This window comes from Myotis brandtii, unplaced genomic scaffold (assembly GCF_000412655.1).
Source record: "Myotis brandtii unplaced genomic scaffold, ASM41265v1 scaffold794, whole genome shotgun sequence".
NCBI classification, from domain to species: Eukaryota; Metazoa; Chordata; class Mammalia; order Chiroptera; family Vespertilionidae; genus Myotis; species Myotis brandtii.
In genome coordinates, this window is record NW_005371198.1 from 1,401,690 (window position 1) to 1,420,257 (window position 18,568).

General features: G+C 35.5%; 1 protein-coding gene across 1 annotated transcript in view; it reads left to right on the forward strand.

Annotated features, from left to right (window-relative positions):
* The window catches only part of EDIL3 (EGF-like repeats and discoidin I-like domains 3), a 404,766-nt gene that overhangs the window by 360,001 nt on the left and 26,197 nt on the right, over positions 1 to 18,568 (forward strand). Inside the window, exon 10 of the mRNA XM_014531211.1 lies at positions 16,689 to 16,844. Coding sequence (XP_014386697.1) covers positions 16,689 to 16,844 — 156 coding nt within the window. The remainder of the gene's footprint in view (positions 1 to 16,688; positions 16,845 to 18,568) is intronic.

Below are 18,568 nucleotides of genomic sequence, written 5' to 3' on the forward strand. Positions count from 1 at the left end.
ATATATATATATATGTTTTGTTACTCTTATGCATGGTTTTAAAAAATCTTTAAGTTGCACAGGTTGGATTTCTTTTTGTAACACTTATAATAAGAAAATGATAACATTTATAGGAGACAATGTAATTATATTTAGTTTCCTTACCTGTTTATCATTATGAAAACTTAGTTTTGTAATATTATTTATGAAGTATTACAGATTTCATTGTTATTATGTGTTTACATGATTTTGCCATAGTTATTTTATGCCAAAGGCAGCAAAAATGCAGAAATACGAAAACAAATTATACAAAATAAATTCAGCTAACAGGAAAAAGTCATTCTTTAAAATGAATGGCTCAATGTTCGTGGTATAGCTGTATTAATAAAAAGAAGTTACGTGAAATGCTGAAAAATAAAATAGAGCTTAGATTTTAAGTACTTAAGTACTCTTGCTTTTGTTAGGCATAGAGTTACAATATTGTGGGCAAGCAAAATTTCTTTAAAACAATTCAGAAATGGTCTAATTATGTTATTTTTTATTGTAAGATTTAATGTGTTTGGGGTGATATTTCAAAGCTAAATATACAGTGTTGTGGATGAAAAGGGGCCACATGCTAACCTGACTAGTTCAGGAAAGGCCTGCATGGTGGCCTTGCAAACTCTGAGACCAAAAGTAACCACAAAGGATGGTCTGAAATGAAAACTTTACATTAAGAAGCAGTCTATGGTGTGTAGTCATGTCCTATGCTGGTATCTTCCCTAATAAAGATCAACTCTGATCTTAACTGCATCTATTGTCCTTTTGCATCTATAACATACCTGTGGAATGTCAGGGTAACTTGTAAATTCCCTTTTTCTGGACCCCTCAGGGAACAACCAATGAGCCAGGGGGAGACCACAGATTCCCTCATTGTTATTGTTATCATTGTTGACTGTTAACTATCCTGTACCCACCTATGTAAAAGAAGCATGTGTCTATCATTTTACTTTTTATCCAGTCCCAGAGGTTATAACCACCCCCCACCCCAAGCACACACACACACACTTTGCTTTCTACCACCTCCCTAATCTATCACTAATGGATTTCATTTAACCACTTATGTCTCCTCCTTTGATGGTATTTATAAAAATAGGTGAAAAACCACCATTCTCCAAAGCATTGTCTCAATGCGTTGAGATTCTGCTTCCTGTCAATTGTCAACAGTTTAGCTCAAATAAACTCACAAAAATTCTTTACAGGTTTGAATTTTTGTTACATCAACAGTGTCCATTACTGGAGAAAATTAGGTATCTTTTTTTTATAAACCTTTATTGTTGAACGCATTACATATGTTCCTTTTTTTTCTTACCTCCTGTTACTATTAGAAATAGAATTCTTGCAATGTCACAAGAAAAAGAATTTTCTGAGACTTGCAGGGGAGAATGAATGATATTTATTTGTGTGGGTCTTCAAGGTCCCATCTCTCTCAGTCCTCCCATGGAAAAAGTCCAATCTTGCCTCCCACAGTACCAGAATTAAAGTCACTGCCCAGAGTTCCCACTCCATACTAAAGCACAGTCCAGTCCAGCATCTGACTAGGTTAGCTTGTCTTCCCAGCTACAAGTCATTGCGTGTGGGGTCCACATGGCAGGCTAGTGCATGGTCAAGTGCAGGTCGTGGAGCAAGTGAGAAACAAGAGTACAAGAGCATGCAAGAGAGAGATAAGTCTTTGGGGATTATAACTGGGAATTTAACCAACTAACCCTTCAGGATTCCCTGCACTTGCAGTAGCTCTGCCCCTCTAACCAATAATCTTTTACACAGGTAAGACTGACAGGCAAGCACCTTTCCTATGTCATGCTAACTTCACTGCGCATGTGTCCATTTCCCCCATTGTTTGATTCCTTCCCCAGTGATTGACAAGGAATGGACTGGTGGGGAGTGTGAAGTCTCAGCTTCCTGGTACAGCTGCCCGAATGACCATGCTTATATTGTCTGACCTCCCCTTTGCTTTCCTCCTATTATTAATATTAGCTAGCTAATTGTGATGACAGCAGTTTCATTGTAAAGAAATTTCTGAAGTTATATTTTTATTGTCATTCTATCTAATAATTTCTACATGATTTCTCTTTAAATCAGTATTTGAACTTTATTAAAATATATTTGGCTACCAGGATCCTTAAGTACTTATAGTATCTCTATTTTCTGTTTGTGTCACTTGTGTTTTTGCAAATTATATTTAAAATATCAGCAGCTTTGTGTCTCAGGTTCCAGATGGGATATCAAAGACAGTTATTGTAAAGATGTTCAGCCATGGAGGGGTGTCTCATGAAATTTATTTAAATTCTGGAAAATAGTGGTGATTGCTGAAGCAAGAGGAGGGATAAATGGTGATGGAAAAACATAAAATAAAGCACAAAATAAAATAAATCTATAAGTGGTTCTTCAATGAAGTGAGCTCTAACTTAGGGAGTGTTTAAAATCTTGAATACATATGCAAAAAAAATAATAAGCTTAATATAATGAGTTTGTTCCAAGTAATTTATTAATTCCATACCTAATTTAAAACTATGGTTTATGATCTACATTACAGTAATTGAAAATATAGTGCATGGACAGTTTTAGAGTTTAAGAGTGAGATTTTAAAAATATGAGATTGTTTAGAGCTGACTGCACACAGAAATAGCCCATGTTCTGACACACGGATATACAAAAATCCCTTCAATATAGTCACTTCTCCAAAGGAGGAAAGAATGAGCATCTTTATTGTTCACATGAAATCAAGAAGAACATTACATTATGAAAGTTACATATTGTATAAGCAAACCATAACATTATAATTTATAGGTATATTCCTACTTTCAGCTCTATTATAGATATACTAGAGGCCCGATGCATGAAATTCATGCAAGAGTAGGCCTTCCTTCCCCCAGCTGCCGGCACAGGCTTCCCTCTGGCACCCAGAACCCGGGCTTGCTTCCCTCCTGCTGACGGCAGGCACTCAGACCCGGGCTTCCCTCAAACCCTGGCTTCATCCAGAAGGATGTCCGGAATGACATCCGGAATGATGTCTGATTTAATTAGCATATTACCCTTTTATTATTATAGATAAAGGCCACATTGTACTGTAGAACTTAATTAAAAATGTTCATTAGATAGTATTCAGATTTCATCAGCATCCAGCACCCATTTTATATTCTGCCACTTAATAAGCTCAAATGACCTTGGACATTATATTGAGGAAAATAAATGTAAATAAATGTAAATAAATATTGACACCTAAAGGAGAAGCTTGATGAGATTGGAGTTTCCTATATACAACAGCTGCTCCTTATTTCCACTTGGGAACAAAACAAGTGGAAATTAGTATCAATAACAGTGGAAGAATATAGATAAGGTTTTTATGCCATAAATAAATTAATATAAATAAATAAAACATGCTGATTTTATGGATATTCGGTGAGGACATCTATAACCATGGCCTTTAAGGAAGCTCTCTCAGCTGACACTTATAATTTGTAGTGACTGAAGTATTGATGAACTAGACAGCCCTTCCAGATCCATCCGAGCCTGACTTGACTTTCCTTCTGCAAATAAAATGCTGACAGTGTTACCATGCATTTGAATGGCAATAATTTCTATTCTTTTTATAATATATATTCTGTGCTTTGGATAAAATATTTTCTTAAGTCACCATTTAGGGCATTCCACTCTGTGTCAATGGTTCTTAACCCTGTAATCCAAAGGCATTTATTTCTCTTCCTGCCGGGTCATCTCCCCTGCTTTCCCCTCCAATCACTTCTGAACAACATGCTGACATGGGCTGTTTTTCAGCTGTTGACAATGACAATTTCCCAAAGCGATTTGAAGTAGGTACCTCATGCCTGATTCCTCAGAGGCTATGGGCCTATGGCCCTTTCCACTTCCTTTTGTAAAGACTAAGAGAAAAAAGTGACACCTAGGTTTCTTTGCATGTTGTTTCTTTGTTGTTGTTTTAGCCTAAAAATCAATCATCACAAAGTGTACACATATCCAGTTCAGACTGGAAAATCTAGAACTCAGGTTTACTTGGTCTAACGAAACTAAATGATGTATAGGACTCTATAGATGATTTACAAATTGTGAGAATGGCAAAATTTTATATAAACATAAAATGTGCAGTTCCTCCGGCAAGCACGGTGCATAAAATTGCATTGTGTATCCTGTCAACGTTCCTATTTTTCAAGGGTCTCTTAATATTTAAAATATGCAGTGTGATTTGCCATTATGGCAGTGTACTTTGCTCTGTGGATATTTTATTTTCAGAGTTCTTATGGTTTTTATTATTTGTCACAGAACAAGAAGACTTATGCAAATATACATATTGGCACACTATTTTTGTATAGATGTGTTGTGTTTGTACATGTCAGACTTTAAAATATATAATGGTGTACAAAATACAAATGTCCTTGGTAAAATTATATTAAGTAAAGTAGCTGTCAAAGATATATATTCAAACAGCTTTTCAAGTGAATAGTCAACCAAATTCTGAGTATTGGAATACATGCAAGTTTGATCACCAGTTCGGTGACTCTTTAGCTTTATAAAAGATTCTGACATAATTTTACCTAGGTTGTCCTCTCACTGTGCCATGAAAAAACACTAAATAACAAACTATTTCGATTTCTACTTATAGTTGTGTCGTTTTTTTTTTCTAAGTTACATGCAAATCATTTACCAGTAATTTTCTTTGTTTTCTACATCATTTGGGCTTTGGTACTGCTATAATGAAAATATTTAATAATATTTATTATCACTATGCTCTTTGATCAAAGACTTGTATTATAGCTCCATTAACCAATTAATAATGACCCTATCAATTTCATACTAATTCAATTAGACTAAATCTGAATTCTTATTCATGAAATATGTCAAAGTTGCCAACCAAAAGGTATATAAAAGGTATGTTAATTCTGCTCTCCCAAGGTGATCTTATTTTTTATGAACTCAGCAGAAAGTCACTTTCAATGAATTAAAAAGAATAGTATCATTATTTTTCTTAAGAATTTTCTAAGTTTTATATATTTTTTCCAAACATATTTTACTCTTTCTAAAATAGAATTTGGAGAAATTGGGTAAGAACTTATCTGTTAGCTTGATGTCAAATTTAGTTAATTTTAACTATAATGTTTGAAAATAATTTTTCAAACCAATTCAAAAAATTGGATTTATACAGAATATTACAAAGATCTGTTCATTAAGAAAAAAACAGAAAATCAAATTATTTTCCCTTTATATGTCATGATTTAAGTGAATTAATCAATGCCAGGCAATAGATTCAGTCTTTAGAATCTTAATTTATTAACTCAGACTGTGTGCATACTTTTGGTTGTTTCTATATTTTAAACATATTTGAGATGTAATGAAAAAATCTTGAGACACAGACTTTCATTTAGAACTATTTCACACATAGAGCTTTAATGAAACCTGGTTTATTTTTTAAAATTTTTCCTTTGAACTACATTTGGAAAGTTCCTCTGGAACCCAGAAAGAAAACCTGACTTTAAGTGTTCCTGGGCTGAGCTTACCTCCTTTTACCACATTCACCTGCTAAGTCGTGACTGCTGCAGCCTTTCATTCCTTTATATCATCCATGAAGCATGTATTCAAATATGTCAGACGATGACTTTCCAAGCTATCTGGACAGAGTCCCCTATAACTGCCGTGTGAGGATTCCAACCTCTGGAGCAGAACAGTGGTAGCCAAGACCCAAAGTCTGCCCTGTGGCCTAGGGGGCCCGATAGTCACTTTCCTCCAAACAGAAACTGTGTGCTGTGACCAGTACTCTACCTCCCAGAGTCCTATCCCACCCATTTCTCCATAATACAAACCTGGCAGAGTAGAATAGAATATATTTTGCCTATATGTTACATCACTGATTCACTCAATATGTGTTTATTGAAACAGCTTGTGTATGCCAGGTGCATAGTGAACAATGAAAACCAAGTTGCCTATCTCTATGATTTTACACATGACAAGAGAATACTTTGGATTCTCTATTATTAAGAAAATAAGTTATCCTCCCTATGTTAAGAGGAAAAACAGCAAGAGTAGGAGAGGCTCGTCCTTCAGACTAGCTAAGCTGTAGCGCCTAAATATCTACTGAGCCTTAGTAACAACGCTGGAGGCAGTGTGAATAGCTGAAGGTAAGAAAGGAAATTCTCACAACTGCCTAATAGATGTAAGAAGCAAAGGGGAACCCTTATAACCAGTGTGCTGGCAAACACCTGGACTGTTCTCTCTCTGTTCAACTAAAGGGAAAGAAAACAAGATGATGTGGGGCGTATATTTAAATATGCAGCATACCAAAAAATAGACATCCTAAAGGTATGAAGAAAAACTATAAAAATTGAAAACTGTCTACAGAAACAATAACTTACTAAAATGTATATAAAGATAGTTTCTCTATGAGTTGAGCTAAATGTTGAGATGATGAGGAAGCTATCTTTAATAATAATGTACTTTAAGGAAATTTTAAAGATCAACAGTAGAAATTGCATTTTCAAAAATAAAATATACAATATTAAGGACAAAATGGGAAACTCTGAGAATGCAAAGGAGAATAGTTAAAAAATAAAAATGAGTGAGAAATATTATGATTAGGAAAAATCAGAAGAGCCGGTATTTGGGTAATTGACCTTCCATTGAGAGATGCCAAAAGAAGCAGAAGCAATATTTTAAAACATAAGACAAGAAAATTTTTTGAGCACACCTGTTTTTCCCAGAACGAGTCCACAGCTTGAATGGGCCCACTTTACCAAAAGGAATAAAAGAGATTCTCACCAAGATCTCACTCATATGTGGAATATAATGAACAACATAAACTGATGAACTAAAATAGATCCAGAAACACAGAAGCATCGAACAGACCATCCACCCTCAGGGAGAAGGGGAAGGGGAAGAAGAGATCAACCAAATGATTTGTATGATGCATATAAGCATAACCCATGGACACAGTCAGTAAGAGGGGTGAGGACATGTGTGGGGTGGGGGTGGGGGTGGGAACGAGTTGGGAGAGGTCAATGGGGGAAAAGGATTCATATATAATACTTTAAACAATAAAGAATTTTTTTAAAAAAAATTCCTAAACCAGACAGGCATTATAGGAAAAGAAAACCAGAGACTAACATCCTTTATGAATACAGACTCAAAAATCACTGACAAAATATTGGCAAATCAAATCCAACAATACATAGAAAGGATAATAAATGACTAAATGGGTGTTGTTTTCCAGGAATGCAAGCCTAGTACAATATTCAAATATCAACCAACATAATTCACCATATTAAGAGACTATAAAAACCATATGATCATCCTAATTCATGGAGAAAAGGGTTTTGATAAATTTTAACATTAATTTGTGATCAAAGTCTTAGCAAACTAGAAATAGAGGGAACTTTCTTAACCTAGAAAAGGCTATCTTGAAATAAAAAGTTACCCTGATAGATAATGATAATAAACAATGTATTCTCTTTAAGATCTAGAACAAGGTAGGGATGTCTTCCCTCATCACTCCTATACAGTATCATACTGGAAGTCTTTGCTAGTGTAATAAGGCAAGGGGAAAAAAAGACATACAGGTTGAAGAGATTAAATAAAATCTGTCTCTCTTTATAGATAACTTCTCAAAGAATCGATAGAAAAGCTCCTATCAAATGAGCTTAGTAAAGTTGTAGGATACAAGGGCAATACACAAAAATTAATTTTATCTTTATAGTAAGAGCCCAGCACGCAAAATCGCATGGTCCACCTACCCACCTGCTGCCTTGCCTTGACACCCGAACCTCTCCATGCAGAGCTTCAGTGTGCCTGGCCCAGCCCCGCCCCCCACCCCTCTGGCCTTCTCTGGCCGCTTCAAGCCCCGCCCTCAGTCCCTCGAGTCGCCTCGGGCTGGTCCCACCTTCTCCAGGTGCCTCCCCACTTCCGCCCCGTCTCTGGAGCTACGCAGTGGCTCTACCCCGTCATGGCACAGGAGGAGAGCATAGAAACCTCCCACCTGCTGCACTGTGCTCCTTCCCCAGGCAGGTGAGCATTGGGGCGCTCTGAGTGTGGGCGGGGGGTGGTGAAGGACTGGTGAGGGGGCTGCTACAGGCTCTCACCCGCGCCCTGGCGGGCACGGGCCTCCTCCAGGTGCCTCCCGGCTTCCACCCCATCTCCGAGAGCAACGCCCCACCACACATGTGCAGGCAGCCTCCTCCTTAGCGGTCGTGACTGTGACACCATTAGCACCAATTAGTATATTACCTCTTTATATACATAGATAGGAATGGTGAATATGTAGAGAAAAAAATGTTCAACATTCATATACTGCCATTAGAAGTGTATCATCTTTCTGGAGACATGTGAAACAACGCATATCATTTTAAAATGGCAGGTCTTCATACCTTTAAAGAAACGGTTGTACCAATGAGCAAAGTTATGTTCATTCCAGATTTTTACTGATGAAAAAGAATTGGGAACAAATGAAAAAATATCAATTGTATACTGGTCAAGTAATAGAGGTCAATGGGGGAAAAAGGATTCATATGTAATACTTTAAACAATAAAGAATTTTTTTAAAAAAGATAGATTCTGGTATCCTGGTATCTGTTGGTGATGACAGTGATGAGTAGTAATAATAATTTCAAGAATAAAGAGTAAACTTTGTAACTATCAGCCAGGGTGGGAGGGGGACAAAAATGGAATATTTTATTCGAATGTTGAAAGAATTACATTCTAATGAAAAAAATTAAGTATGAACTTTATATCACATGACATATGGACATAAAGTGAAGATGGTTTAGATGTAGAAGGAGGAAGGAAGAGGAAGGAAAAAGGAAGGAAGGAAGGAAGGAAGGAAGGAAGGAAGGAAGGAAGGAAGGGAAATAAATTTAGAAAGCCCAGAGGAAATTATAGAACATATAAATAATTTTAACTGGTTTAATTATGTTCTTTATAGGCATAGACAAATATACAATTACTGAGGGAGTGATTAATAAATTTAAATATAAAAAATTTAAAAACTAGAGTGTAAACATAAAATTAATGACTGTAAATTGGGAAAAAAGCAACAAATATCAGAAGCCAGTATTTATGCTACATAAATAGTTTAAAAAAAACAAAAACAAAGAGAAAATCTCTAATCTAATAGGTAATGGATAAAAGACATTAAAGAGACTCTATGTATCTACTAGTGAGAGTGAACAATTAGAAATGTGTAAATTTCAATTATAATTTATATACTAAATGTAAAATATTTCATTTTTCAAATTGTCAAAATTGTAGAATTTTGACAGGAGCCCAGCATGCGAAATCGCGTGGCCCCCGGGCTGGTCCCACCTTCTCCAGGTGCCTCCCCACTTCCGCCCCGTCTCTGGAGCTACGCAGTGGCTCTACCCCGTCATGGCACAGGAGGAGAGCGTAGAAACCTCCCACCTGCTGCACTGTGCTCCTTCCCCAGGCAGGTGAGCATTGGGGCGCTCTGAGTGTGAGCGGTGGGTGGTGAAGGACTGGTGAGGGGGCTGCTACAGGCTCTCACCCGTGCCCTGGTGGGCACGGGCCTCCTCCAGGCGCCTCCCGGCTTCCACCCCATCTCCGAGAGCAACGCCCCACCACACATGTGCAGGCAGCCTCCTCCTTAGCGGTCGTGACTGTGACACCATTAGCACCAATTAGTATATTACCTCTTTATATACATAGATAGGAATGGTGAATATGTAGAGAAAAAAATGTTCAACGTTCATATACTGCCATTAGAAGTGTATCATCTTTCTGGAGACATGTGAAACAACGCATATCATTTTAAAATGGCAGGTCTTCATACCTTTAAAGAAACGGTTGTACCAATGAGCAAAGTTATGTTCATTCCAGATTTTTACTGATGAAAAAGAATTGGGAACAAATGAAAAAATATCAATTGTATACTGGTCAAGTAATATTCATATGTATATATGTATCCATAATAGAGAATATTTCACAGCCATTACAAATTATTATTATACTAGAGGCCTGGTGCACAAAATTCAGGCGGGTGGAGCTCAGCCCGGCCTGAACCCTCTCGCAATCCAGGACCCCTCGGATATCCCTCTCACAATCTGGGACCTCTGGCTCCTAACTGCTGGCCTGCCTGCCTGATTGCCCCTAACCACTCGCCTACCTACATGATCGCCTCTAACTGTTCACCTGCCTGCCTGATTGCCCCTAACGAATATCCCTCTCACAATCTGGGACGGCTGGCTCCTGACTGCTGGCCTGCCTGCCTGATTGCCCCTAACCACTCGCCTACCTACATGATCGCCTCTAATTGTTCACCTGCCTGTCTGATTGCCCCTAAACACCTTTGCCTCAGCCCCCTCTGCTGCAGCATTGTCCGGAAGGACATCCGGAATGATGTCCGGAAGGTTGTTCGACTGTCCAGTCTAATTAGCATATTATACTTTCATTACTATAGATATAACATACAGTAAGTGAAAAAACACAAATTACAAAACTACATTATATTGTGAATTTGTTGAATGAACACATATGGGAAGAGCAAATGTCTAATATGAATATCAAGATGACAATAAGACCCTGGGTAGTAGAAGTATAGGTTATTTTATCTGGATTTCTTATATCTCTTTGCATCACCTGAAATTTCTACAATGGATGTTTATTACATTTATGTTTCTATAATGAATCTATTTTTCATATCCTTTGACCAAATAATCTTAATTCCATTCATTAATTTATCCTATGTGAGATAGGTGACCAAATGAAAGGACTAGTATTTCATGGAACTACTGATTTTAAAAGAAAATAAATTAAGGGTACAGGGAGAAGTAAATGTTTTACAGTAAATAAATGATTGTGGTAAATCCTTAAAACAGCTTGTTAGGACAAAAATACCTTTAAAGTAGTTTATTGATATAGAGAATTACCAGTGAAATATTATGAAAAAGAAGAATAAACTAATTAACCTACAAATATGGAATAAAAGTGCAATCAACACCTGGTAACCAAAATTGTTCAAATGCCAAGTTCAACAAGTTTGTCTAAAAAAAAAATCCATGTTTATGGGGGAGTAAAAAACATTGATTATATTTGCTAGTGAGGTAGAGATTTTTAAAATATTTCTTCTTAGTATTTCTCAGTACTTTTCATATCATGTATTACTTTTATAATGAGAAATATTATTACAAAGTATGAAATATTAATAATTATTATGCTGTCTCCAAATCTTAGTTAAAATATGAGTTGAACTACATGTATACGTGAACTTTGGAAAAGTTAATAGTTATGAACTGACAACAATCATGGGGAGCAGCTCAGTTGACATATGGTGCTGTTCATGTTATAATTGCAGGTAATTGTTAAGTACAGAATAATCTCAATTTTGAATTGAGGGCAGATGATGCCTGGATATTTGGAATGTCTACAGTATGCCAGGTGTCCTACAAAACACACTCCTGGGTGATCACCTGGGCTTGGAAAGCTTGTTTATGACACTATACACATGTTATAATGGTTTCACATGTAAAAGCCACATTACAAAACATCAGTAAAACTGTAAATTCCTCTGTCCTTTGAAAGGTTATTTTGTGGTATCTTTTTTCTTTTGTAAAAGTGGTCATAGTTTTAAAATTCCATAGGGAAAAAGCAATTGCTATAGTAAAAGTTTTAAAATATTACTGGAATTTAAAACTTTTTTAGAAAGGGAGGAATGCAAATGATGAGTGTTAGAATGAGTGGATTTATCAGGCCTCATATAATATTTTAAGGTTCTGAACCCATAACCTTAGAGTTACTAAAGCATATCGGATAAGGGGTTGGAAAACAGTTCATAATAAGTTGATGACATTAACTAGTAGGCCTGAAAATATGGACTGAAAGTATAACCAACACTTGATAACTAACAATATTGTTCAAATGCCAAACACAATTAATTATGTGCCTTAACATAGCTAGGATTATATACAATTGTTTCATGTAATGTTGAGGTGAAAATTCTTTGTTTAAACCAAAATGTTACCTAAATATTTTACCCATAATTCTATTTTAAATACTACATTATCATATTAGATTCAAAGTTATTTCTATTTAATGAGTTAATTTTGCAAATCTCCATGAAGTTATAAAATATATAATCCAAAATAATTGATACAACATAAAAGCAAAAACTAGAGCATTTTAGATGCAGCTGGCTGGCATATTTCTGTGATAAATCTCTTTGGCCTTTTTGTTCACTCTCTGCACACTTATTGATCTGTAGCACTTTTCATTTTCATCACCCTTTAGAAACAGCTCCATGAAAATCATGACTTTCCTAGTCTTCCCTATCTTCTTCCAGGGAGCCATCTGTCAGGGTGTTATGCAGATACTTGAAATGTAGCTTATCTTGACCTTTTTCAAACAAATGCTCTTAGTTATTCTACACTGTTTTTCTAAGTTAGACTCTACAAATATGCTTTGCTAGGAAATTACAGGACATTTTACAATAAAAAAGTTATATTCCTACATAATCCTCTTGCAATACTCATATATCATCTGAGCTTCTCTATGTATCCTCTCATTTTTCCACACTTACAATTAAAAGAAAAAAATCACTATAATGTATAATATAATTTTCTCTTCTAATATTATTTTGGAGCCATTCCCTATTGTAATATAGTCAGTATTCAAGTGGGGGTGCACAACATTCCATACAATTAATTATATTATGTTTAGTTAAGCATTTTATACATGAATGAGAATTTCAGTTGATTCAAATTTTCTCTACTTTAAGTAAAAATAGAACAACTGTCTTTGTATATATCCTGAGAAGGTGACCAAAATATACTACAATCTAGAAGTTGCTCTTAGGACAATCTGGCCACCAGTTTTTCTATTTCTATATTTATGCTTCTAATAAGTTGTTCAAAAACTCATACTAGATTCTTTCCTCAGGTTTATTTGCTGTTTGTTATCAAAGCCTTATATTGCTCTGACTATATTCTATATATTATTTTACACACTTAATACATATTAACTCATTAAATCCACATAAATCCTATGGACTATTATCTTCATTTTTCAGATGAAGAAATTGAGGTGCAGAGAGGTAAGGTAACCTGCCCAGGGGCAGATAGCTAGTAAGGGCAGAGCAGATTGGGAAGCAGACCACCGCTTCACTATTATGTGTTGCCTCTCACAATCACGTTCCTGAAGAACAGAGACAGTTTTAAACAGTTGCCTTCCCACTAAAAATTGGTTGTTACCACCATGACACTGTGTTTCCTTGACCAGTAATATAATTCTGGGTGGAGAAACGAGAGAAAGGCCATTAGCATTGTCTGCTATGCTATATTGTGGCACCTTTAGCGATAGGTTGATTCTTATCCATGGAACATGCTTAGGAAGTAGTTCTCTCTCAATCCAGCAAAACCTTTATTGAGGAACCATTACTTACAAGGCATATTTAATACAGATCCCGATAGGAAGTGCAGTGCACCAAAGCCACAAGTCTACCCATGTGCCAGCTCAGAGCCCTAAATAACCTGCTCTACTTGAGCCAGACCTTGAGAGGTGAGGGTTTGAAACAGCAGAAGGCACTTTGTCCAACACGTTTACAGTACAACTTTAACTCAGAAGATCTGCAAGAGCGCAGAGTGGTCCTGGGCTCGGGGTAAGCATTGGTCCAGAGGAACAGGCTTTTCTGGGATCCTCCTGCATGCTGAGCATGAGGGTGATATGTGCATGAGCCTGTCTCAGAGTGAGATCTGAATATGCCCTGTTGCAGCAACCTCATGACATGTGTGGGGTGCTGATTATTTTTATAGTGAAAAGGGGTTTGCTTAAGCCTGATATTCTAAGTTTAATGTAACAAATTTTAGGACAAGATCCAGCTTGAAACAGATTGGTGACTATTTAAGTCAAGAAGTTAACTTAACTGCAAAAGAAAAAAAAAAGAAAAACATTTCTAAATTAAAAAAAAAACTGGAGAAGGGGAGCAGTTACAGCAGGAGAAAACCCTATCTGTTAGAAAGAGCCAAGACATACAACTGAAAGAGAAAACATCTCCTCCCAGCAGGAAGCCCCGCTGACTCTAAGAAACGCTACAGAAAAAGAGATGCTATAAGTCTCCTCATTGCGTCATGTCAGCTAACGACTATATAGGAAGTTTAGGGAGTGAGGAATCTCACCCTGGAGGTGTTCATATTCTTGGAGGCAGTTTGAGTTCCTGTGTGTTTATAGTCTTGACGGCAAACATTGACTCAGAGCACTGTAAGAGAGACAGAGAGTGTGTGTGAGTGTGTGTGTGTTTCCATTTACTGAGTGTTAGCAGCATCAAGTACACTTTGAAGACCAGCAGCTATGTCTACGTGTCTCAGCACAATTAAATTTGGAATTAGGACAACAAAAGCAATCCATATTTTTAAGCTTCAACAGCTGAAGAAAAGAGTGGAAATTCGTGTTAGAAAACAAGGCTGCTATCCCAGTGTGTGTGAGTGTGTGTGTGTGTTTCCATTTACTGAGTGTTAGCAGCATCAAGTACACTTTGAAGACCAGCAGCTATGTCTACGTGTCTCAGCACAATTAAATTTGGAATTAGGACAACAAAAGCAATCCATATTTTTAAGCTTCAACAGCTGAAGAAAAGAGTGGAAATTCGTGTTAGAAAACAAGGCTGCTATCCCAGTATTGTAAAGCCAGGATTGTTTTTGTCTAGGGCTTAGAGTTGCTGTAAATTTGATGAGTGTGATGAGAAAGCTTTGAGATGCCTCAGAAATTCCTGAAATAGTCACAGAGAGTGGGAAAAGATCATGGACCGAGAATCTCTATGTATGGCGGAACTTTGAATGAGAAAGACATGGATTTGACTCTGGGATCCTTCATTTACTCACTGTTTATCTTTGACTCAAGTTATGTTAGACATCTATTCCCTCATCCCTAAAGTGAAGAGAATACCCCATCGTACAGGGTTGCTGAGGGGGCTCGATAAACACATACAAGAAAGCACTTAGTATAGTGTGAGGCAGTAAGTTTCCTTCCCAGGTTACCACAGTTTTGCCACCCTGCATTGCTATTGGATGCACAAGGTTTTTAATACAGTGGGGCCTTGACTTACGAGTTTATTTTGTTCCGAGACCGAGCTAGTTAAGGAGCTCGTTAAGGAGCTCGTTAAGGAGCTCGTTAACTCAAATTACTCTGTCAACTCAATGCAAAAAATCGGCCAAGAGACAGCTGGTATCTCAAAAAACTCATTAGTCGGGACACTCGTAAGTCAAGGCCCCACTGTACATGCTTGGAAAATAGCAAAAACAGAAGCACAGTATTTTGTAGTTTTTGTTAAACTTTCTAACGTATTTTAATAAATCATTAAAGCTCAATGTGAGCCTTGTGTTTTTAATTAAAGAATGTCTTAAAAAGCAAATAAAAGTTTATATGAATTTTTAGGAAAATGTTTCTAGGCTGTGAAACATTGGGAACTTTGTTCATATTTTTATTTGATGAGCATCTATGTCATTAAATATGCTCTATTCAATGCATTCTCCTAGCCCTCTCTTCTCATTCATGACCTGTATCTGACCCATGACTGTCTATTTGTGGCTATGAACATCTCAGGATGGAGAATCTGAAATAGAAACAAAAGGACATAGTGGTTGAAAGCAACCAAGGTCACACATGGGATCATGACAGTTAAAGATGATAAGATCAAGGATGTAACAGGGCACTTAGTCATAGGAAGTAGGAGGAAGTAGGTGGCTATTGTAAGAGGAGAAAGGAAGTCATAGATCAAGAAATATTAAGGAACAAAAAGTAAAGGTCTTATAAGAATTGTCCACATGGGAACAAATTGTTCCTTTTTTATTTAATGAGCATCACATGATGTAAGAAAAGATGCATAAATTAGGAAATGAAGAGAGAGAATGCTAAATTATTCAATGTTATGTATCCTTTGATAAAAATCATCCCTATCTTTTGTATTTCAGTTTGATGAATTTAATGCTTACTAAACCACCATAGGTATTTAATTATATATATTTGTCCTTTAAGTATATATTTTACAGGAACAAACACATCATAAACACAGATTCCACAAGTCATGAATGTATATTTTAGTCACCCTTCATCTTTGAACAATACTTGACTTTCTCCTCAATATTTTCAGGATTGTAGTTTTCTGAAAGAGGATTTTCATTAGGCAATGATTACTATTAATTTGTTATATATTAATGAACTGATGAACTGATTAAAATTCATGGAAACAGGATTGACTTTTTATTTAATGTTTAATTTTGAAACATCTAAGACAATTTTTGTTTCTGATGTGTACATAACAACTTTATTATTATGAATTTACCAGTAAAGTCAGGAAATTGAATTATAATACAATTTCTGGGAGATAATGGCCAGTCTCAAGAAGGTCAAGCTTGCCAGTTCGGAACTGTCTCAGTTACACAAAACTGCACAGCTGGATGAATCAGATTAATATAAAATTGATTGTTACACTGAAATGACCATCTTTTTAAAATGGTCAAGGTGGTTGTTCAAGTTTTAAACTGTTTACCCCAGTGGCAAAATCCAAATTATAAGCCATTAATAAACGTAGTCATTAGTTTCAAATTACATATAATCAATGGAATTTTGCCTTTAGCATATATGTTTCTTAATCTCCTGAGTTCAAGAGACTTGCAAATGTAAAATGGACTCTATTGTGGCATTTAAATTATGTCTTTTCCTTTTTTTAGGTAGATCTTCTTGTCCCTACCAAAGTGACTGGCATCATTACACAAGGAGCTAAAGATTTTGGTCATGTACAGTTCGTAGGCTCCTACAAACTAGCTTACAGCAATGATGGAGAGCACTGGACTGTATACCAGGATGAAAAACAAAGAAAAGATAAGGTAAGTCATCCATGTGGTTTATAATATGCTGAGGTGGAGGATCAAATTGTGTCCAAGTTTGATTGAATGAACTGCTTATATATATGTAATGAAAATAATGGCCACATGCATTGAAAAATGTATGTTAGATAAAAAGCTTTAAAGAATAGCACTGTAAAGGAGTTTATAGTCAAATATGGTAATGGTGCAACCTGCAGAAAAACAAATTACTTTACTAATAACAATTTCTGTATTATCAATTACCTAATATCCAACTAAGTAAGATTCAGCTTATATTTTATAAACATAATAGAAACTTAACTAATTTATCGTAAAGCACATGTAAATAATGTTCCATCACATGATGCTATTATTTTCATTATTAAACTACATTACTGGTATTAGAAAAATGTTCTTTGAAGAAAAATATTTCAAACATTAACTAAAATATTTTTAAATGTGTTTTATTGATTATTTTGACAATTAGGAATTTTAGAAATACACAAATTTCAACTCTTTTACTAGTTCATCAAAATTAAAATATAGGACATTCCTCTGCTCAACTTCCTAAATTGAGTTTTGATTCATATATTTGTTTAATTTTTGACCTGTATAATTTATTTTAATATTACAATAACAGATACATATTAATGCACCATACAATTCTATCCCATATAATTTCTAATTGTTTTTCTAAAAGTTGTTAACCATTTTGAACAACTTTTTCTGGTATCTACTGGTCTGGATTTTTATGGACCCTGGAGAATGGACATGCTCTGGGGTAATATCAATAATTAGTTGAGTCAAATATTAAAATATGGCCTCAGCTGAACTAATGAAATTGAAATTAATTCATTGCTTGGAGTCTTTTTGCAAATAACTCTAATTTTCTGAGAACATCAACAGAAACAAAATATCTTTGTTTAAGGATCTGGGTGAACATATAAAACAATTTTATACACATTAAGTATTTCTGAGTTAATAATGATTTTTTTTCATTTTATATAATAGCTCTTCCTGCTATTGTGTTATTAGCCAATAGAGAGGTGAGAATATCTTTTTTCTTCAAGTATTCTGGCAGAAAATTTATAAATTTTTCTAGAAATTCTAATCCTGCAATGGCTATTTAAGCGAGTCAACAGAGTCTGAATTCAGTTCACACAAAATTTGTTTTAGAGGACCATGTTTTAGTTTAGGTAGGAACGCCACATCTATTTACCTTTTAACATCTTAGAGCAAACTCACTTAGCTTCTTGATACATTCATTGAATATCTCAGAACACACACATTTTACCATCTAAGAAACTCTTGTATCTTGCAATGTCACAATTTAATTGGCAACACTTATTATTTTCTAGAACATAAAATAATGCCATGTTTTATAATTAGTGGTATCTTAGATTGAATTAATATTGGGTATTTTGTAAAACTGTTCAAATTTATTTTTGAGCTGTAGACAAATATCTGCCATCATTTATTGCACTCATTATTGCAAGTAATGATTTCATTTCCTGTCTTTCACATTTTACAGTAGGCAGTCTGATGCATAGAATATATTTATATTCCATAAGGTGAAGATTTATAAACTTCATAAATTATACAACTCTTGAAATTAATTTTAAAGTAGATAAGTATTTTAATCTATAACCCATGTCTGAAAAGTACATTTATAATAAGTAGAAAGCACATTTATAATAGTGAAATCATTATATAGGACTAGAGGCCCAGTGCACAAAAATTTGTGC